General features: G+C 49.4%; 1 protein-coding gene across 1 annotated transcript; it reads left to right on the top strand.

The window, feature by feature from the left end:
* The first annotated feature begins 2,145 nt into the window (after positions 1-2,145).
* On the top strand, positions 2,146-14,194 carry LSG1 (large 60S subunit nuclear export GTPase 1). Its single transcript, XM_068691796.1, has 14 exons — positions 2,146-2,278; positions 2,372-2,489; positions 2,635-2,755; positions 3,212-3,298; positions 4,257-4,343; positions 6,422-6,482; positions 7,138-7,314; positions 8,606-9,019; positions 9,306-9,407; positions 10,218-10,361; positions 10,685-10,808; positions 11,376-11,455; positions 12,037-12,210; positions 13,558-14,194. Exons 1-14 carry the CDS (start codon positions 2,204-2,206, stop codon positions 13,735-13,737), a joined length of 1,944 nt encoding a protein of 647 aa, XP_068547897.1. The 5' UTR covers positions 2,146-2,203; the 3' UTR covers positions 13,738-14,194.
* The last annotated feature ends 7,528 nt before the right edge of the window (positions 14,195-21,722 follow it).

Here is a 21,722-nt window from a genome sequence, read left to right as displayed (position 1 = left end):
CGCGGCGGTCGCGGCACACCTCTGCCACCGCAGTTGTTTTTCAGACACCGAGGGCGGGCACACCCCGCTTCCTGCACAGGCGGCCCCGTGCTTCCTGTGCCCGCTGCTATAATTAGAGGGCAGCGGGGGGCAGAGCCCCCGGGAGGTGCTCACAGACCGTGCCAAGCATCTGACCTCCTGCTGTGCCAGCAGCCAAGGGGCAGAGGTGGCGTCAGGGCAGTGTCCTCTGCCCGATGTCCCAGTGCCACGAGGGCTGCCCCTGTCCGTGTGGATGGGACCGGGGAGCCACGGGGCAGCGGGGCTGAGCCCAGGTCGAGCCAGTGCCTGGGAAGCTGGAGAAATCCCCTGCCTGCTCTGATGCACGTGGCCCTGCCTGATTAACCTTCCCCCACCCCGACAGGCAGGAAGGTGATTTTATCTTCGTGTGGCTGGTGGAATAAGCGGAGTCTGAAAAACTTGCTGGAGGGCACCAGCAGGGTTGATGCCTCCCCAGCGCTCAGCCTGCTCCTGAAGAGGAGTGAGCTCACTCCCACAAGACCAGGCTCCCCCTTTTCCTGGTGGTCCCAGGTGCAGGATGGTTTCAGCCCGCCCTGTGGCATGTCGTGGTGGCCCTTCTGCCAGGTCCAGGGCTCCTCTGGCACCTCTGTCCCACCCGTGAGGACAGCCTGGTGCTGCTGCTGGCTCTGCGTGCCAGTTTGTCCCCTCCCAGGCCAGCCCTGTCCCAGCTGCTCTCCAGACCCTGGGTGAATACATGGTGCCCTCCTGCCCGCCAGGAGCCCTGTGGTTTCTTCAGGCCCATCTCCCTGCCGTGCGGACACGTGTCTGACTGCAGCTGCAAACAAGGGGATTCAGGCAGATAAAATGCTGCACAGAGAACTGTCCGTGTGTCCTTTCAGGGGTGCCTTGGGGGGCAGGGGGTGGTTCTTAGTGTATCTGCTTGTCAGGCTTGAGCCGGTAATACCGCTGAATCAAGCATTGTGAAACCGCATGAATAATGAATAGCCATCACATGAATATTTCAGAGACACAGTCCTGAGATCTCCCAGTGCTGCCTTAAAGGAAAATGGAGGAAAAGTTGTCCAGAAAGAACAATGTTTCCTTTAGGCAAAATGCACTGGCACTGCTGGCTTTTGAAAATGAGCTGCTGCTACTAAATAATTCTCGGGATTTGCATGAAAAACTGGAGCAATGGTTTCGCTCCAAGGCAGAAGAAGTTGGGAGGGAAGCCAGCCTTTTTGGTACTAGCAGATGATTACCCCGCAGTGGAAGGGGAGCAGACTTTGCCTTTGTCTATCCAGGATTTTTTGTGAGCAGTCCCAGCAGCTGTGGCCGCCCTCCAGCCAGCCAGGCGCTCTGGTAACATGGAGCAGAGGAGCCTGGTGGTGCAGCCAAGCGGGGCTGTGCTGCTGGAGGTTTTGTGCCCATCTCCTCTGTGCTGTCCTGAGCTCTCAGCCCCTAATGTATGTGCATGGGTACCCAGGCCACCTCTATGCAGCTCCTGTGTTTTCTCCTAGAAGACTTTTACTCCTTGGTAAATGTCATCTAGGAGAAGCAGGTTGCCAGGTGAGGTACAACCAGAAGAAACCCATCTTGCTCAGGTAGACACAGCACAGCGATGGGTGGGCTGGGGAACGCTGCAGTTAAAAATAGGGAATTAAGGACGTAGGTGAGACTTGGCTGTCTCTGTCACTTGGTCACCCAGTCTGTGTCTCCCTCAGCACTGCTGTGTGCAGGGCCCCTTGCTGATGCACCCTGCTGAAGGCCTGAGATGGGTTTGTGGAAGGAGGCTGGATGAAAGCCCGGGAGGTGCTGAGCAGCGGGTCGTTGGCTCAGTCCTCCGCTGATGGTCCCCTGATGGCCCCCTGAGGCACCAGGACCACCGAGTGCCCTCCGTGTGGAGGTTTTGGGGGAAAAAACGAGGGGAAAGAGGCAGCTGAGCGGGCTGCAGGCATCCCACCGAGCCCTTCTTTCTTTGCACACAGGGACAGCCGGCGGGGCAGGACAGCGAGCGACGGCCGCGGGGCCGGGCAGGGCACACAGAGGGGACAACGGGGACGCAGGATGGGGACAAGGGGGGGACCCAGGACGGCCACGGGGCCACCGGGCGGAACCTTCCCTCCCCGGAACGGCGCAGCGGGGCCGCGGCGGAGCGGCGGCTGCGGGGAGCTCCGGTTGCCGGGGCGGCCGGTTCCGGGCGGGCCGCATGGGGAGGAAGCGGGGAGCGGGGCTCGGCCGCTGCCTGCAGCGGGGCGCGGGGCAACGCGGGGCCGCCTCATGGGTAGGGCGGCGGGGATGGGGCCGGGGATGGGGCCGGGGGTGTACAGGGCGGGTCGGTGCGGGCTAACGGTGCCCTCTTGTCCCGTCCCGGCAGCGGCACGCCAGCGAGGTGGGCGACGAGGCTGGCCCCGAGCAGCGGTCGGCGGTGGAGCAGAGCCCGCTGGAGGAGTTCCTGGCCACGGCCGAGCTGGCCGGCACCCGCTTCGTGGCCGGTGAGGGGCTGGAAAGGGCCTTGGGGGGGGTGTGGGGCTGTGGGGATGGGGCAGGGGGGCTGGGGTAATGGGGGCAGGCAGCAGGGGTGCTGCCAGGCACATCGGGCTCTGTGTGACCGCCTCTGTCTGTCTGTCCATCCCTCAGAGCGGCTGAACATCCAGTTTGTGTCTGCGCAGAGCCGCACCGGGCTGCTCACGGCGCAGGAGGCCCAGCACGTCCAGCAGCTGCACGAGGAGAACCGGCGGTTCCTGCGCATCCCGAGGAGGTGGGTGATGCTGGGCTGGGGGCTCGCTGAGGTGGTGGCTCCCGTGTGGGCTCTGTCAGCCTGGGGACGCTGCTTTGTCACCCCCTGTGTTTTGGGGGGTGCCGTGACCTGGCCTTCCACCCAGCAAACCTTTCAGACCTTTTATGCGCGGTAGAAAGAGAGATGAATCCTCTGTTTTCAACGCCCTGCAAATCTCAGTTGGGGAGACCAGCTGTGTGAGATATGCTGTGTGTAGGGTAATGTCCATTTCACTCTAGCTGGCGGGGTTTAAAGGGACCAAGGAAATGAGAAGTACTTAAAGCAGCAGCAAATAGTTGCCTGTACGTGTGACCTACAACCACGTCACTGTAACTGAGCGTGTGGTACCTGTGTTCTTTGTAGATGCTTGCTATAATAATATAACTGGTATAACCACTAAAACTTTTGACCATCTGCTCCAAAATGCATTTGTTGCAGGCCATATTGGGATAGGACAACCAGTGCAGAAGACTTGAAACAAGCTGAGAGGGAAAGCTTTCTTGAATGGAGGCGACAGCTTGCCCAGTGAGTATGCACTTGCGTGTGTGTGGTGTATGGCTGTTCAGATTTGGACCCTTCCCCAGGAAGAGATGGGTTGTACTTATCCTTGTTAGACATCTAAAATTAATCTCTTCTCAGTGGCTCCTTGTACTTCTTCTAGAAGGTTGGACATCCCAGTCACAGTACAGACACACCTTTGTGGTGAGCTGCACGTAGTTCTACTGTGCGTGCACATTCTTGTACTGCTTACGGCCCAAATTCTTGCAGTGCTTACCCATAGCTGCTGTTACTCAATCTCCAAACTGTGTTATCTGCTTTATTAAAAGTACTGCATTCAGCCTTGCCCCTGTGATTCCCTAACGTTCACGACGGAGTGTGTTGTGCTCTTGACTTTGGAGTGATGAATGTGTCATCTAAGAGCAGCAGTGCTGCCCTGAGAGTGGTGCTGCCAGCTCTGTCTACAGCAGATTGTGCTGGTCCTGTGCTGCCTCCGCTGGCCTGGGGAGTTAGGTTGTATCACACAGCCTGCTTTGCTCTGTGCAAAGTCGCTCGGGCTCTGCTAATAGTGAGTTAAAGATTGTATAGAGCTATGTCAAGTATTGTCCTGAAATGCATTATTTTCTCAAGGTGATACTTGGTTGCATAATAACTGCTGGCATTTGGGATAACTTCCCAGGTTCGTTACTGCAGCTCTGAAATTTCACAGAAAGTCTTTTGATGAGTTTTTGTCCTTTTCATTATTTACTGTTTCCCTGTTGGTACAGTCAGGAGCCATTGTGTTCCTATTGAATCAGTGCCACTGACATGACTTTACCTGGGTGCCTCATCTATTTGCAAAACTAGCAGAAACAGTACCCGCATTTGAGTCTGATTTTGATAGCTCTCTCTGTAACTAAAGTCTCATGGGCCTAAGGAAGAGCCAATGGTGTGCTTTTTGCCTGATGTGCACCAAATATGATGTCTTTACTCTGTTTTACCATAGCCTTGAGGAAGAAAAAAAGTTAATTCTAACCCCATTTGAACGGAACTTGGAGTTTTGGCGTCAACTTTGGAGAGTCATTGAAAGAAGGTAAAAAAAAAAAATAAATAAATTACTGCCTGCTTTTTAAAAGTAACGTTTAATGATTTTCCTGAACTGAAGTTTTTGAGCCACATATCAAGTTTCTGAGCACTGGAAAAGCAATTACAGTAAGTAATGTTATGTTATCAGCATTGAAGTGATTTTGTTTTGAAGTGATCAAAAGGTGACGTCAGGAAGAGCAGCTGATAGTGCACGCTAGCTCTCAGCGTGGCAATTCTGCAGACAGTTCACTGTGAGTCTCCAGTGATTCTTCAGATGCTGCTGCTCTTGGCTTCTTCCAGTAACTCTGTGTGGGAGGCATCTTCTAAGAACATTTCTTTGAGCTCTTATGCCAAGATTAACCCTTGCCCCTCTCTTTTAACCGCACAGTTGTATCCTGACTTCCAGGGGCAGGAGAGAAGGGAGAAAAACGAAGTAGCATTTGGAAAGAAAGAGCCTCTTGGTCTTTGGCTTCTCGTCATGCAGAGAAATTGCAGCAGTGCACAAAAGGCAGCAGCCTGTCATATCACAGAAATAGCTTTGTTTGCTCTGCAGAGCTGTAATACAATAGGGGTGCTTTTTCCTAAGTTAATCTGACTGGGGCATTTAATTTCACTAGTAATTAAGTTTGAGAATCTCTTCTGATTTTCTTAAAATTGAAAAATACTTCATCAGTGAGGTCATGGTGAGCTGATCCTTTCACAGAAGTGTCTTTGTGCTGGGTGCTACCAGGGCTTTGAGTTTGTGAGGGCTGGGTCAGGAGCATCTGCTACAGCATATCATGATGTGCCCTATGAGTGTGTGTTTTGAGACTGGAAAGTGTTATTAATGTTTTTTGGCTCTTCTTGCAGCTCTTTATTTCAGGTAGGGTGAGTATACTGTCTTAGAACCCAATGGGAAAGTCACCCAGTCCCTTCTGTTGCCAGTTAGATTTGATTCATTGTCAGCCTTTTCTCATCACTGTTTCAAGCTAGTTCCCAGCAGTGTCATTCAATGACTTTTCTGTATCCTATCGCAGTACATGGTGTCATTTGTCTTTCAAATTGATCTCTGAATTTCTGTAAATGTGCAATACTTTGTACCCATGTGACTTATATAATGACTTCCTTGGGGTTTCTTATTTATTTATTTTTAAGTAATTGTCTTGTGAGACTTTAAATCCCTCCATTCAACCTGTAGTGTTCTGAAGTTGTCTGGAGCTAACAGAAATCAACAAATAGAATCATCAAACACATTAAATCAGCATCTTCTAACCAGTATTTTAAGTCATGTAACTGGAGAAGTTCTAGTGGAAGATGATGTAGTTATATTTTCCCACCCTTTTGAAAGAAGAGACATGAATGCTCATATCTGAAGCCATTGCGTTTAATTTGCACATAGAACTGATGAGACTTTGTCATGTATGTGGTGGCAGCCTGATGGCTGGATTTCTTAAAAGCAGACTTACAAGGCCTTTCTTACGTGGAGGAACAACATGTTTTATTGAAGTGTAAGACTTCTTCCACTGTTGTACTCTTTGCTTCACAAAAAGCATAGAAAAGAAATTTTGAAGATACCTGACAGCAAATGCTCAGTATCTTCAGGTCATTTGTTGGAGACTTTGTACATCTTCCCCCATGCAAAGGGGATAACAGTGTTCTGGAATATCTTATTGTGTAGGAAAACCACCTCTTCTTCCTCTGTAGCACATTGCTGCAGTTTGGGTCTGAGAACAGATAGAGACAAAGCTATGTAACATTCTAAGTGACAGAATACTTGTAATCTTGTTCTTGCCCGCTGAACATTTCCAAAGGTTAGATGGCAAACCATGTATACCTGCTTTCCCTTTGCTTACTGTGCAGGAGAATTAGCCGAGCAAGACAAGCAGAAGTATTGCACAGCAATGCTGCCTTGTGGCATGAATGTGGCTCTCTTAGGGCATGTGGAATGCTAAGACACTTTGTTAATTCAGTAAAGGTACATAATAAGATAATATAATTAAAACAGGTAAAATTCATTTAAAAAATGAAAGTGAGTAAAGTGTTCTTGCTTTTTTTGTGGCAGTGTCAGGAGGAGTATTTCATGGGGCTTCTTTTTATTTTTTGCAGCGACATTGTAGTCCAGATTGTGGATGCTCGAAACCCCCTTCTGTTTAGATGTCAAGATCTGGTAAGTAAACTACCTTCTTGACTATTTTCATTTTTATTTCTGATAGTTTATTCATGTGATTTATTTTCTTTCAATACATTAAGCCACGTATGCTGAAGCTGTTCAGCTGTTGTGTTTAACTGGATACCTTACTATTCAAGAATTCTGGCATTACGTTATTTTTCTTAAGTGCTTTTTGATATTTCACGCAAAACATAGTTGATTTAGAGACAGTTCTGCTGGTGTTATATTGCAGATATATTTCTGCTCCTGACTGTGCTCTGGAAGTGTCCACACTTAACCATCCGTTTTTATTCCATCATGCAGTGCAGTCAATGCATTCATCATTGCATTGCGTCAATGCAATATGAAATTACTCAAACGGTCGATCTTAGGAGTTTTTGCTGTGAGGTGCTGGTTAATGTCTTGCCATCAAGCTAAGCAGATAAGACATTTGCATGCATGGCCAGAAACAACCTGTATTGCAGTGGTTGTGTGCTCCCATTTGTGCCTGTGGTGTCTGCTCAACACCAGATCTATCTAGCCCAAGGGCCAGTAAGCTTAGCTACGCTCGCATGGAGCTGGATGTGACAACTTGCCTTGCTGCTTTTATATAGCCTTGTGGGAGGAGTCCAGACCAGAGTTAGAACTACATTTTTTCTCTTATTTTCTTCAGGAAAGTTATGTCAAGGAAGTCAGCAGTGACAAGGAGAACATGATCCTGATAAACAAAGCGGATTTGCTGAGTGAAGAGCAGCGGGCTGCCTGGGCACAGTTCTTTGAGAAAGAGGGTGTAAAAGTGGTGTTCTGGTCAGCTTTGGCAGAGTGCAAACGGCTATCTGGAGAAGAAAAGGTACTGTAAATGACCAGTTCGAACTGGGTGTGTGCTGGTTGCCTCTGGTAATTTGTTTTGCAGTTAAGCTTGTGATATACCTGAACTACTTTCTAGGAAAGAAAGGCAGAGGCTTTGTCTCATGGAAGGATTTCTCTACAGACCCTATTGGCTATAAATTGGCTATAAAACAGCATTTTAATAACTGATTCAGAGACAAAAATGAGGAAATTAAAATGGTGAATGAAGTGGTACACCTTTCTGTTGCTGTTCATAGAGCTTGCAATTTCAAAGTTAATGAAATGGTAAAGAATATTGAAGTAGAATGTGAATTTGTTCCTTGAACTTACTGATGAATAGCTACAGAAACAGTCCTTGTATATCTGTCTGTAAACAATACCTCAGTGAGTTGGAATCCTTTCCAAGAGGGATGCTGTGAGGTATGTGGTTATCTATACAGAGGATTTTTCTCTCCTGCTGAGTGGTGGTGTTTCTTTGAGAACCTAAAGTAACTGAGAAACCTTTCTTGCACAGTGGAACAAAATGTGTTGCTGCCTCAAGTTATATGTTATCAATAAATTCCACTTTCAGGGTTTGCTAGGTTCTTCTGGTAGAGCCATTGCCACTCAGCTATGGAATATCCATTATCTCCTTTCAAAAATATGTAGCCTGTTCAGCTGGTTCACAGTTCTTGGATAAAATGTTTTTCCAGATTGATATAAAATGTGTTGGTTCTCTTGTCTTTTTTTTTTTTTTTTTTTGAAAAATAAAAAAGGTCAAAAATACTGCCCTTATGAAAAGGTCTTTATGTTTAAATGTGAACTGCTTGCAGGGAAGAAATGTAATGGTTTAGACTGAAAATGAGACAGCTAGAAATTATTGTTATATTTAGATATGAGACAGAACATTTTTGTGTTCTGGACATTTGGAATTGTTTTCATTCCTATTACTAGGAACATTTGACAAATTAAAAAAAAAATATTTGCTGGGCTCTGCTGCTGCTATGTGTAAGGAAGTGAGCGTGTGCATGCTGACAATTGTGGTCCTGGAGAGAGAAACCTGTAATACTTTCACAGTGAAGCTAACAATACAATCAGGAATATTTTTTTCAGTCTCCTAAAATGGGTTATTTTTTTTTCCAAATCCTCGTTAAGATCCCTAAAAAAAAAAAAAACATGAGACATTAGGACTGGATTGTCAGTCCTTGGGATCTGGATAATGAAAAAATATGCGATTGCACTGCAGTAGGTACAGTAAAGTACAAGACTTAGAACCACCTTTAAATTTCACCTATGAAATACTGTTCACACAGGAACTGGGTACTGAAGATGTAGCAGAGGACCTGAGTGATTCTGAGGAGGAAAGCTCCAGTCAAGAAGAAGATGACACAGTAGACAATAGTGCAGAAAGCACATCCGCAGGCAGTGCTTTGCAATACCAAGTTCTGGTTAGTGATGACAGTAGTGACGAATATGAAGACTGTGAAGATGATGAAGAGGATGCCTGGCAAACCTGTTCTGAAGATGAAGGTGGGGGCAAAGTAAATGGTATTGCCCCAAAGAGAGTAGAAAGAACTGATGGTACTGCAGTGCAACATGCCGTGCAGGAGCAGAAAAGGAACATCAAAAACTTCAGCCATCTAGTACAGAGGAATGAACTGCTGGAGATCTTCAAAACCATGCACAATGGACCAAGGGTGAAAGATGGGGAAGTAAATGTTGGACTGGTGAGTTGGACCTTGTGCTTAAAATGGAACTTGCTAAATCTAAGTTTTAATTCCATATACCTTCCATGGGCAATGTTCATCCTGTAACCTGGCTTTGTGTAAGGATAAAAAAACTAGCAAGCGCAAGTTACTAAGGGTTTTGTGGAAAGATTAATTCTACAGTGTATTCTTTGCTGCTGACCTGATTTTTCAATACTATTTATTAAAGTGCTTTTGTCAGAGCTCTGCTGGTATTCTGGAATGACCCTGCCTAATATCATTGTTACCATTCTACTTTGTTATCTAGGTGGGTTACCCTAACGTAGGCAAAAGTTCGACCATCAACACAATCCTTGGAGATAAGAAGGTGTCAGTGTCTGCTACACCAGGACGTACGAAACACTTTCAGGTATTGTTGACAAAGAGCTTTGCTTTATTTATTTTGTTCCCTGGTAGAAGAGAACTTCCTTGTGAAATAGTTGCAGCTGTGTGGACTCTGAGAACTGTCTGCCAACCTGAACTCTGCCCACCAGCATTTAAGTTGGAGAGAGCGGGCTCGGTGTATATCATTTTGAAACTTGAGTCCTTGCTTCCAAACTCTTGTTATGGTTTGAGGATCTTTCAAGAGAGCTGCTGTGCAGTGGAATATATTTTCTGTCTTAATTTTATTTAGGTAGCTTGGCCCTTCTTTTTTCAACTCTGGCCTTGAGGAGAGAACCTTTGAAAACTAAGTGCTCCTCTGAGTAGCTTAAGGTCATGCTTCAAACCAACCTTCTTGTTCTCAGTCATTGCTATGAATAAGTCTAGTTATGCTTGATGCTGATCAAGTTCATAATTTTGGGTTGGCAGCTCCAGCACTACAGTGAACGTTGTGATGTTTGTACTTCTGCAGTCTCCTGCCTATTTCAAAAGGTCCAACACCTTAAAGGTTTCTGGAGTGCTTCTCCTCTGACAGGCAGTGACGCAACAGACTGGAGAGCTGAAGATCTTGCTGCCCCCATCTGGACACCTTATTTATGATCCCTGGAAGTCTTGCTGTCTTTGACATGGGATTTTTTTAATTCACCGGCTGGGGCCAGCGGGGCAGATATCTGTTAGTAAAATTTCTGCTTATTCTCATTTGCATCTCAGTTTCATCAATGCATTTGATCTCTTGTTTCTTTTCCCTCCATGGACACTGCCTCGCCTTGGTGAACTCAATTTGTTATTTCTTGTGTAGACCCTGTATGTGGAGCCTGGCCTGTGCCTCTGTGACTGCCCTGGTCTGGTGATGCCATCTTTCATCTCCACCAAAGCAGAGATGATTTGTTCTGGAATTCTGCCTATAGACCAGATGAGGGACCACGTCCCCCCCATTTCTTTAATATCCTTTGCATGGGATTTGTGAGGGTGGCTGCAAGTGTTGGATATGGAATATGGGATGTAGCATGTTCCAGCCCTGCTAGGTGTTTGTGTGGTCATGCATTGAGAGCATATTGGATAAAACAGCCCTGCTGGGTTTGTTGTTCCCTGCCTCATTTTTGGTTTATCCTGTTAGCAGACTTGCATTGTTTTTTGACAAAAAAAAAATATTTTTTTTTGCGTTGTGACAAAGTCCATAACCATTTCTAACATGCACTTGGAGTGACATGGGCAAGATAAATCGTATAGCCAAAAAGCACAAGGTGGTTTCCTTCACTAGGTTACGTTTGCCAGCATATCCCAAGAAACATTTTGGAAGCAACCTATGGAATAAGTATCATAAGGCCAAGGGAAGATGAGGATCCAGATCGAAAGCCAACAGCTGAAGAGCTGCTAACAGCATACGGATGTAAGTGATGATACCTTTAAAACCTTTACTTTGTGCCTGTTCCTGAATGTGGCGGCAGGAGAACAGCTGTAGTGTTTTTATTGAGGAGGTTCATGAAATGACCTGCCGGTCTGTGTAGTATGCTGCGGTATCCTTGAAGCTACCAGTTGTTCTGTGGCACTCTCATCCTTATTGATACCTCCCATCAACTGTGGCTTGAATTAAGCTGTGAAGAATGCAGTGAAGGTTTATCTTCCTTGTCTGATTCTTTGATGCAGTTTATCTTTGGTTTTAAAAAGAAATTAAAAAAAAAAAACACAGATTTTCTGGTGGTAGGGAGATGTCAGCTCACATAATTCCTTTTAGGTTAGGATGCTTCTGCATTTCTTCTGCAGTCAGCGAAATTCTCCTTTACTTCATGCTTTCCCCAACAGAAACCTCTTTCTGAGGGAGTGTGTTGTGTTTGTTTGTTTATCTGTTTTTGTTTTTGTTTTTCGAGGAAGAATACAAACGTGCAGTTAGGCAGACAAGAAGGATGTGTTAGTTCTCTCGTACTGACATGGAATGTACTTCTGATTTGTCTTCCAGATATGAGAGGCTTTATGACAGCCCATGGACAGCCAGACCAGCCAAGATCAGCTAGATACGTGTTAAAAGACTACGTCAATGTAAGTTCTTTCTGCATCTGTGTTTTCCTTCCTGATAAGAAGTGAACTGAAGGTTTCACTCCAGCATGAAGAATAACAATAAAGTGAATTCTCTTTCTTTGGATAAAATCGCTGTACATTAAAATACTCCTTAAATCACACTATTTTAATGTTTTAAATAAATGGAATCATGATCTCTTTAAAAGAGGGAGCAGGTATTCTGGAAATGAAACCATTTTGTTTAGTTGGGTCAATATTTGGCACAAAGGACTGCAGTTCTGAGTGTTGTAGTACTGCATGCTTCTACAGCACCTCTCAGCAACATATCACTGAGTATTTCTTAATAGGATATTCCAGTACTCCTCTGAGAGTTTCGTACTGCATTGCTTAAAGCTGAATGTTGCAGCTGAGAGTGATGCTTTCAAGTGGGACAGTGCTTTAACTTAAAAGTTGAACCAGGGGTTTCCCTGGAAAGAGAGACCAGGTGTACTGATAGTCTGCCAGTGTGAGGCCCTGAACTTCTGGGGGCCCTTCTTAGCTCTGGAGTTGTTCTTTTTCCTCTCTGACTTCTTGATAACAACTCAACACCACTGTTTTCACAGGGGAAGCTGTTATATTGCCATCCACCTCCTGGCATTGACCCAAACGATTTTCAGCACCAGCATAAAAGATGCCCAGACAGCAGAACCGTCCAGGCCAGCAGACAGGCAAAGCCTGAGAAGAATACCAAAGTAAAACAAATTGAAAATGTGGTGGACAAAACATTTTTCCACCAGGTAATTCTGGGGGAAATTTCAAAGGAATTTTTTACAGCGGCACTGGTGTGTCATAATTACTGGAAAAAATAGCTTTGAGGGTGGAGGGCTGCTGGGTTAAGTTAATGGTGTTAGAAGCTATGAGATCCACACCTAATTTCTACCCAAGAGCTCTGTGTTCTTTTTATTATCTCATAAGTCACTGGGAATGTCTTAGGTGACTGAAAGATAAGCTAATAAGGAGCACATAAGTTGATTTTAAAGTGTCAGCAGGGTGACCCTTGTCATTATGAGCCTAACATCAATCTTGAGCAAACAGGAGAATGACTGGGAAGAAAGACAAAGGAAAGAGGTGGTATGATACAGCAACCAACCAGGAGTGTGTTTTTGGACTAACAGGTCCTTCAAACTAACTTTTCTTTCTTGAGATCATGTATTTAGAGGGAGATGTAATAACCATCTTTAAGACAAGTTTAGTACTGTGAGGTTATTTTGATTCAGAACTTAGAAAGAAAGAATAGAACATAGAAACTGATTTGAAATCGAGTTGAGAAGTCTTGAAGTGGAAAATGAGAATTTCTCTGAACGTACATGCTTCTTGTTAGGTCCCACAGGGATCTGTTCTGCACCTACACTACTGAAAAAAAATATTAATGACTTGTAGTGAAATGTCAAATGCATGACTGATGAAGTCTGCACACCTGACAGAGATCAGAATGGAGTGTTTAGCAGTGAAGTAAATGTGTCACAGCGTGATCCATTCAGCTTGAGTAGCTGGGTATGAACAGTATTTGTTTCAGCACAGCTAAAGATAGTCATGCATTTTGAAACCAAGAATTCAGACCCTTTTCAGAAACAGCAAGCTGTTTCAGAAAGCTATGACCTGAAAAGAATTTTTGGGATTACCAGACTCTTCCTCTGGCTGCCCAAAGTGCTGGCACGTCTGGCTGTGAGCCCCAGCAGTGCTACCCACGCTCCAGACTCCAGCAAGTTATTTTAGGTTCTGGCTTTCACAGACGCCAGATTTGTTTGCAGAGACAATGTGTTGTGTGCAAAGCAGAGACTGTGAGAATCAGTCCTAGCGCCACAGCTAATGTCTGTCGAAGTTCAGTGTCTTGTAAACACTCTGCCTCTGCTTGCAGCGGTGAGCACTGAGGGCCTGGCTCAGTGAGGCATGGCTGCAGGCAGAACTGGGAACTACTGGCAGACTTTACTCAGCTGCACAGCTTGACCTTTCCTGCAGCTCTGGAGCTGGGGCCTGAGCAGGTCTTGTAGAGTTTGAACTTGCCTGTGTCTGGTTTTATTAACATATCACAGTTCCTTGTGATTAAATATCTTCTCATCTGGTCACTATGTCTTCCTTTCCAGGAGAATGTTCGTGCCCTGATGAAAGGAGCCCGGGCTACAATGGGCTACCGGCCTGGCAGTGGCCTCGTGTCTGTGCCTACAGCTAATTCTGGGAATGTGGTGGGAAAGCCCTGGAAAAAACATGGGAACAGGAATAAGAAGGAGAAAGTTCGCAGGCTCACTAAGCATCTAGAGGCTTAGCTGTGCCACTACTATCTGGCTTTCCCAAGGCAGGGTCTGCATTGTCCTGCAGGCATGAACTGAGTGGGCATCACTGGCTCACCTGCAAGCTCTGTGCTCTGGTTGGCCTTGATAAGAATGGGCTCTGATACTCAGAGCTCATCCTTTCTGAGAATAAAAGAGACCTGGCCATTCGTGTTATCTGGAAGTCAGCCCGGACATTTGACTGCTGCTGAGAAGTCCTTTCAGTGGTAGAAGATAGGTGCAGAAGTGCTTTTTCCTTCCACAAAGGATGTATTTTATAACTCTTGGGATCAAAGCTAGCCCTGTAAAACTTGACTAAAATCTTTAAACAGTTGAATCTTAATGAGTGATGTTTATTACACTGTGAGACACTATTGTTCATCCTCCGTTTTTGTAAGCTTATTTGTTGATTTGACAGAATACTTCAGTGTGTTGAAAAATTTCTTTAAAAGAACCCTTTTTGCCTTCTTCCTTTTCTGCTCAGTGAGCCCTGTTCTGTGAAATCCTACACTGAAACCACTTCCTATCTCCCAGCCTAAGGCAGAGCAGAGCACGGAATGCCATGCGAGGAAAATGCTGCTTTTGTGTCCTTCACACTGAGCTGGTATCAGTTGTGTTCTGTGTGACTTCCCACTGGTATTTTAAAACATCAGTTCCACATGGCTGGCAAAAAAAAAAAAAAAAGGTGCTTATTTGTCCTAAAACACGTTTAGGATTTTACTTCACATGTTGTCATGTTCTGTCTTGCTGTTCTGCTATACATGGGTCTCATCTCAGAAATGTTGTAACAGGTCTTAGTGCACACATTAGCATTTGATCCTAAAAAAACTGCTTACTTGGGGTCAGATGTGCGATTTACTTCTTGGTTGCCCTGCTGAGAAAACGTTTGTGTACGTGGTCAGTGCTTTTCGTTTCTAGTCCAGCATGGGAAGTAATGATAGGACTGGGAACACAAAGTCAGTTTCTGTTTTGCTTTTAGGTGGTGAAGCGCAGTGACAGATGTGGACGCGGGTCTCTGATACTAAAAAGAGAATGCTGTCCTGTAATTTTGTACTTTCCAGGCCTTAAGTGTGGATGGAAATATGAAAACAATTGCTGAGGAGAGCCACAGCAGATGTGGGGCATGCAAGCAACTGCTGTGGCCTTTGGGACCCTTTGTTGCTTGTCCTGTACAATTTTGCTGCGCTGTGCATACAGAGGGTCCCCTGACAGCAGCTTCTGTTTCCCCCTGAGTCACCTTGGCTCCTCTTTTCCCTTGAGTCCCTGCTCTGAAGTTTTTAATGGAATCATTGGACGGGAAGATATTTCACTGCCACATGTAGAAGTCAAGCATAATTACACGGAACAAATACGGTCAGTGGTATTTTGAGTCAATGTCCCATAAAGGAAACTGGCTTCTCAGAAGAGGCTATTTTGTCTGGCTGGCCTGGAGAAGATGCTTTTTGCCTTTGTTTCCTGAAGAGAATGTGCCTCAGCCAAACCGGTCACTTACCAGACTTCCCCACCCTCCTCACGGGGATGTTTTGTGTTTTTGTTCCTACCACTATGCTAGGGACCTCATTGCTCAGAAACACCTCTTTTTGTTTTGTCTGAAGCTATTACTCATCAGAATACCTGCCAAACTGAATTTGGGGTACCCTCTATGTTTTTTTTTTATTTTTTTTCCTTTCAAAGCATTTTGAATTCTTAGTTGATGTTGCATCCACCAGAACTGGAGATTGGACCAGATGATCTTTCAAAGTCCCTTCCAATCCCTAGCATTCTGTGATTCTGTGAATTTTCGGTATCATTCTCATCCTTTTCCTGCCACGTGGGTAGGGTTAGGTCTCTTGTGAGCCTCCTTGGTGGGCAGGCCCTTCCAAAGCCTGCTGCTTTGGACAATTCTGCTTGTTGCTCACAGAAACCCTTGGCCATGAGACTTGCTGAACCCCTGTGCTGTTTCCATGAGTGAATGGAGGACAGTGTAAATACAACTGAGTAAGTAATGTTTGCTCAAGTTCATTACGTGCAGACTGCTGCTTGTGCTGAAGGGCTATTGCCTCTATAGAAGAAGGACCATTTAAAAAAAAAAAAAAAGAGTTCTGGGCCCAAAAGCCTATTAATATTTATGCTGCTATTGAACAGTGGGCAAACTAAATAATAGGCAAGGACCGTGGTTAAATTAATGCCTTAATGCTTTCCTGTGGTGGTTTGGTCTGCTGCTGAACCGCATCCGCCCTGCCCTACCCTTGGTGGGGAATGCCAGGCTGGCCGTGTTGACAGCTCAGCACAGCAGCCACCAGCAGCTGTGAGGCGTGAGGCAATGCAGAGGCTGCTCTGCTGTCATGAGCCTGCACAAAGGAGACATTGTGCTTCCCTGCAGCCACCTGCTGAGCGAGCCCTTCTCCGCTTCTCTTTCTGCAGGAGTCGAGTTGCTTTCTGTGGGAGTCAAGTTTCCATCTCTGAGTGCTGCTTTCTTAGGGCACCTTGTGCATGTAGAGGGAGCGTGTGGGCTGTGACCAGCTCCAGGCTGTTTGCTGGGGTCTGCAGCACCTTCAGCCTCCCCGAGAGACTTTGCTCTGCAGCATGAGCAACTCATTTTCCTGGCCAATATTAACTGTGGCACTGATACCCGGAGAGATGATTTGTTGACCTGACTGGGGAGCGCGGCTGCATGTCCTGGGGCTCCGGCTGCTGGCTACCCTCCTGCTGCAGCTCCCCAACTGGCCAGGTTTGGGGTATGAAGACCTTACAGTACACAGTGGGGGATGCGTAAGCTGTACTTCCAGCTTTATGGAGCTAGCACTGCACAAAAAAATGATCCTCCAGCACCCTGTGGAGCTGCCACCCTGCGTGCCACACCGTGTGGCTGATCAGGCCAGAGGCCAGGGTTTCTGTGGCTGTTTCCTGAGGGCTCAGCACTGGGATGTGGGAGATGACAGCTTTGGCCCCAGGAGGACCCTGGTGAGGGGCTGTCCTGCTCTCAGCTTTGCAGTCCTGCCCTGGGCTTGCCCGAGGGAAGAACACAGCACCTCAGTGTCAGTGCTGGCAGCTCTGCCTGCTGGGGAAGGGCTGCCCGCACAGGTGAGCTGGCCCCAGGCTGAGATGGTCCTATGGTCACTGGCGCTGCCTGCTCCAAAAATACTTCTGATTTCTCCGGAGGAGGCTGAAATCCCCCTTTCCTGCCGTTAGGGGACGGCCTTGCCCAGCTGGAGGAAAAACAGCCCTGGGGACAGTCCCAGCACAGTGTGCTTGCTCCTTTGCCAGGTAGGGGCTCCTGCAAAGCTGGTCTGGGGGCTCCACACGTCCCTGTGAGGAGCAGCCTTGTGCTGTCACCCTGCTGCGTGATGGCTCAAGTGAGCCAGTGAAGAGAAGAGGGAAGCTGGAAGCCCCTGCAGAGCAGCCCTTAGCTGTGTGCCACCCGGTTGTCCTGGCAGCCTCAGGGGACAGGAGCCTGCCTGCAGGAGTGGCAGCAGCACCAGGCCCATGGGCTCTGGGTTGGGCCAAGGACATCCTTGCCTGGGCTCTGGGGACAGCTCTCTGTGTCCCCAGCACAGATTGTGCTCAGGAAATGCTGCTGTGCAGCTCCCAGGCAAAACGGATTCTCCCTCTGTTGAAACACTCCAAGTTTCCCTCAGCCAGCACTTTCTGGGCTCCTCAGCCCTTCTGTCATGTTGCAGGTTGGGGAGGGAGTGCATGAGCAAAACAGAAACCCGAAGTTGTTCTGCTTTGAGCTCTGCATTGCTCCCGAGAAATGGCAGGTTCTAGTTTCAGATGCAGCTGGTTCCCCTTTCTGGGGGGAGGTGGCTCAGTCCCGCAGTGCCCTCCTCACGTGTGGCCGGCTCCTTCCCTTCCCAGCAGGGCTTCAGAGATGTGGCTGTGCCCTGCAGCTGGCCCAGCCCTGCTCCTCAGCCCTGCTCCTCAGCCTCTCCCACTCAGCAGCAGCTTGGGGCTGTGCTGGGGCACCTTCAGCCAGCCCGCAGCCCCTCCGAGATGGCAAACTTCTCTCCCTGGGGTGACTTCGTGCCTTAAAGCCTGTGTGGTGCAGAGCAGAGGAAGCTGCAGAAATGGGGAAACCCCCAGAAGGATGGGGAGGAAGCAGCCAGTTCGCCTGCACAGCACTGGACACGTGCAAGTGCCTCGGGCCATGCGTGTGCTGGTGAGGCCGCAGCTGCAGTGTGTGGGATCCCTGGGGCCCCGCAGCCCACGCTGACGTAGCTGTGACACATCAAGCACTGCTTTGTCCCCAGCCTTGGATTTGAAATCCACGGGCTGTGCCCTGCTGTGCCAGGCGGGGAGGCGGTGGGCACGCTGGTGCTGGGCCTGAGCTCTCTGTGTCGGAGCCGCAGGGGGATCCTGGCTGGGGACGTGGGGACCTGCGTGGCTGCTGCTCTGCTCCTCTGTGTCACATCGCTCTGCTGTCCCCAGGTGTAGGGCACAGCTGGGGCCTGTCTCAGGCAAGGGGAAACTGCTATCAGGGTGAGGACGGGGCCCCAGGGTGGGCAGACCCTGCCCGGTCTGCCTGCAGCGGCAGGAGACTTGCAGAGCTCGTGCTGATAAGGGGACTTTGCATTCACATTTCCAAAGGCCCACGCTGAATTGCTGAGTGGCAAGGCTTAGAAATCCAGACGCTAGACAATGGAGAGGCTGGAACCATGAAGGAAAGGAAATTCTTCTGCTGTATTGCCTTTCCTATGGCGATAAGATAACACCAAGTGAAACAGGAGCCCGTGTGGCAGGCTGTGGGGTGGGCACCGCAGCTGATCCCTGGAGGATATCTGTGTAGGACAGGGCCTCCAGAGCAGGCAGCGGTGCCCGTGGTCGGTTTTGGAGCAGGAGGTGACTTAGGCTGCCCCACTCCTGCCCCACCACACAGGCCCAGCCATGTCCTTGGGTTGTGCACAGCTGCAGAGGGGCTGTAAGGGACAGGACTGCACACAGAGCAGGGAGCAGGGCCATCCACAGCACCCAGAGGTGTGTAGGCTGTGAGATGGGGAGCAAGGACACGGGGTTGTGTGGTGTATGAACGAGAAGTGACCAGAAAGGCAAGAACCGTGGAGTGGGAGCCTCTCTCAAAAAGGGGATGTGATGGGGCTGGTGCTGTCAGGGCAGCAGGGGAAAGGCGAGGACGAGTGCCAGTGCCGTGCCTCAGAGTGCAGGGACACAGAGGTCTGATATGAAACCGGCCAGAGGAACACTCAGAGATGGCCCAAATTAGCTGCGGAAATCATTGTGGGATATTTTGGGCAGCGAAACTTGGATGAGTGATGAGGGGAGCTCAAGGAGACAGGCCAGGGCTGCCACCTCTGCTCGGGAAGTCCCCAGGCTGCAGCCGCCGGGACGGGAGGGTGGGTGGCAGGAGGTCACCGTGCTGCTGGCTCTGCTTTGTCCACACGGATCCTGCTCCAGCCACTGCTTGGCCCAGGCTCGCCAGGATGAGGTGGATCCCCGACCTGCCCCATTGCCTGCTTTTGTGTCCCATTGTTATAAAACAGGTGGCAGGGCCAGGTCACCTCTCGTGGGTGGTCCCGGGGGCTGCGGGCCATGTCCGCAGGCAGCACTGCCCCACGGGACCTGACAGTGCTCGGGCAAGAAGTGGCTCTTCTTCATGCACAGCCCGTCCCCTGAACTGCTTCTTACCAAGCTGGTAAGGAGGATTACGGCCGTCACCAGGTGTTCTGTAGGCAAAGTGATGGAGATGAGCCACAAGGAGGGATTTCAGCTGTGCTGTCAGTACAGGGAGGTTCATGAGGAGCTGGTGGCTGGGTGGCTGTGATGCTTGCAGCACCTGGCGTTCTGCCCCTTCGTCCTTCCTTGGGACCCAGGACACAGCAGCAGAGCAGAAAAGGGCACAAAGCACATGACAGCAGGTAGGTATTGCATGGCAGTGCGGTGTGGCTGGTTTGCTGTCACCTGTGACCCTTTCTACAAGCTCCCTGGAGCCCTCAGTGACTGCTTCTCCTTCCAGACCTGCTTCAGCTGGGATACTTGAGGGATTCCAGCACCTCTGATGGGGATGAGCCCCAACAGCTGTGGTCACTCAGGAGGGAGAGGAGCTCTCCCTGCCTGCTGAGGCTGTGCTGATCCCAGCCTACCCCAAGCACTACTGCCAGGCTGGCCATGCAACATCCACAGTGGCATGAGTGCCTGAAGGATGTGTTTGTTTGCAGGCAGCCAGCCCAGTCTTTGTGCTGTTAGTGCTCTGGGGCAGGTGGACATCCCGTGTGGGACATCACCAGGGGCTTGTGCTGGCTGTCTGGGAGCATAGCCACCACAGCTGCCTTTCAGGTCTTCTGCCTCTATCTGGACCTGCTCGAGAGGCTCTTTGCTCCCTCCTTGTTACTCCTCACAGCAGCAGTGCTGGTGGTGGAGAGGCACCAGGAGCAGCCCCTGTTCCCTGCAGGGATGGGCTGTGATGGGCCCACAGGCTGCTCTCGGGCTGCCTGGGGCTGGGACCAGCACCCACCTGGGCCCCGTGGGTGCTTTGGGGCCTGGGCACTCCCTGGGGCTGGGCAGAGCATCCCAGGACAGCCGCTTGGTCCCCTGGGCCACCGCGGAGGAGAAGCCTTTGGTGTGCTCTGGGGCTGCCCCGTGCCGAGCTGCAGCATTGTTGGGCAGGATCTGAGCAGCCATTGTGCAGGGAGAAACAAGCCCTTCCTATCGTGTCAAAGGCTCGCGGGGTGGCCCTGCTTCCAGCTGCCGGCCAGTGCGGCCCTGCCAGGGCCCGCCGATAACAATCTCCTCTTGCAACAGGGGTCGAGTCCTCGCTCCGGCGGGTGATGTCACCTTATCAGCGCTCGGGGCTGGCGATAAAGGGATCAATGCAACCTCAGCCGCCTCCCCGCCACAGCGCCGGGCTGCAGACACAATGTGCGGGGCCCTGTGTGCTCCTTCCCCAGCGGGAGGGTCGTGCAGCATGGCCCCGCACAGCGCCGGGGCTGGGAACAATAGTGGCCGTGGTGGGCGATTCCTGAAAATCATGTGCTCACCCCAGCCACGGCAGAGGCAATTTGTCAAAGTCCCATTTTTCTCTCCCTGATAAGATAGGGCTCATGGAGTACAATAATGCCTTCCTGAGATACAATTGTGGCTCTTCTAGCCGGCACATGCAGAGGGGAGGCTAATTTTGGCCTCACTGGGCTAGCGGAGGGTGAGGGGGGCTCTGCACGGGGGCTAGGATAGCCCTGGCCTGGGGAGGGCAGGGTCATGCTGCCAGCCACACCGCTGCAGGTGACCCATCTTGGTCCTTGGCAAGCTCTGCCCCTGTGGCTTTGGGAGCGCTTTGCTCCTGCCCTGCTTCATTTCCCCACCTGCCAAGGCTCAGTCACACTGTCCCCACCGAGCACAGTACTGGGGGCACAGTGTGCAGGGACACTGATGTCCCCAGCCTCCCTGATGGGCCTCCTGAAAGGCATCACAGCCACAGGAGAGCCAGCATGAGTCACTTTGTGGTCATGCAGCAGGTGCATGCTGCATGGGGATGCAGAGCTGCATGGGGATGTGGTGCTGCATGGGGATGCAGTCCCTCCTGCCCCATGTAGGTGTCTGGTGCCTGCAGCCATGCCCTCGTCCCCGCCGTCCTAGCCACATACCACAGGCAGGTCCCTCTGCAGGCAATCTCAAAGAAAGCGCAATAAATGGCACCACTGGCAAAATCAGGCCTTACAAAATCCCAGCCTGCTGGGGAGCTGTGCCTTTTAAATAACAACACAGAGGGTGCTGCAAGGAATCGGAGTGCGATATTTGTGGGTGTTGGTTCTGCCCTGCTCCTGGAGGGAGCTCCCAGAACCCATGAGCCCAGCGGCACATCCCTCTGGCACAGCTGACGTTTCCATTTTGGGGTATTGCTAGGGATGCATTTTCTGCACAGCTTGAAATCTGAGCATAATACTATCTTCATGAACCATATTCACTGGTCTGATAATGTGACCCCACAAAAGGTCAATGGAAAAGTTAATATAATTTATTGGCTGATTTAAAAAAATCTAATCATCTGTTTTTCC

The sequence above is a fragment of the Anas acuta genome, chromosome 9, assembly GCF_963932015.1.
Source record: "Anas acuta chromosome 9, bAnaAcu1.1, whole genome shotgun sequence".
Taxonomy (NCBI): domain Eukaryota; kingdom Metazoa; phylum Chordata; class Aves; order Anseriformes; family Anatidae; genus Anas; species Anas acuta.
The sequence above is the reverse complement of the archived record's forward strand: the minus strand, read 5'-3'. Positions and strand labels throughout refer to the sequence as shown.

Bases quoted from the DNA above. Each gene is read 5' to 3' on its own strand.
- LSG1 (XM_068691796.1), top strand. From the start codon at position 2,204: ATGGGGAGGAAGCGGGGAGCGGGGCTCGGCCGCTGCCTGCAGCGGGGC. The intron at 2,490-2,634 runs GTGAGGGGCTGG...TCCATCCCTCAG, and splicing joins CGGCACCCGCTTCGTGGCCG to AGCGGCTGAACATCCAGTTT. The intron at 10,362-10,684 runs ATATCCTTTGCA...TCACTAGGTTAC, and splicing joins ACGTCCCCCCCATTTCTTTA to GTTTGCCAGCATATCCCAAG.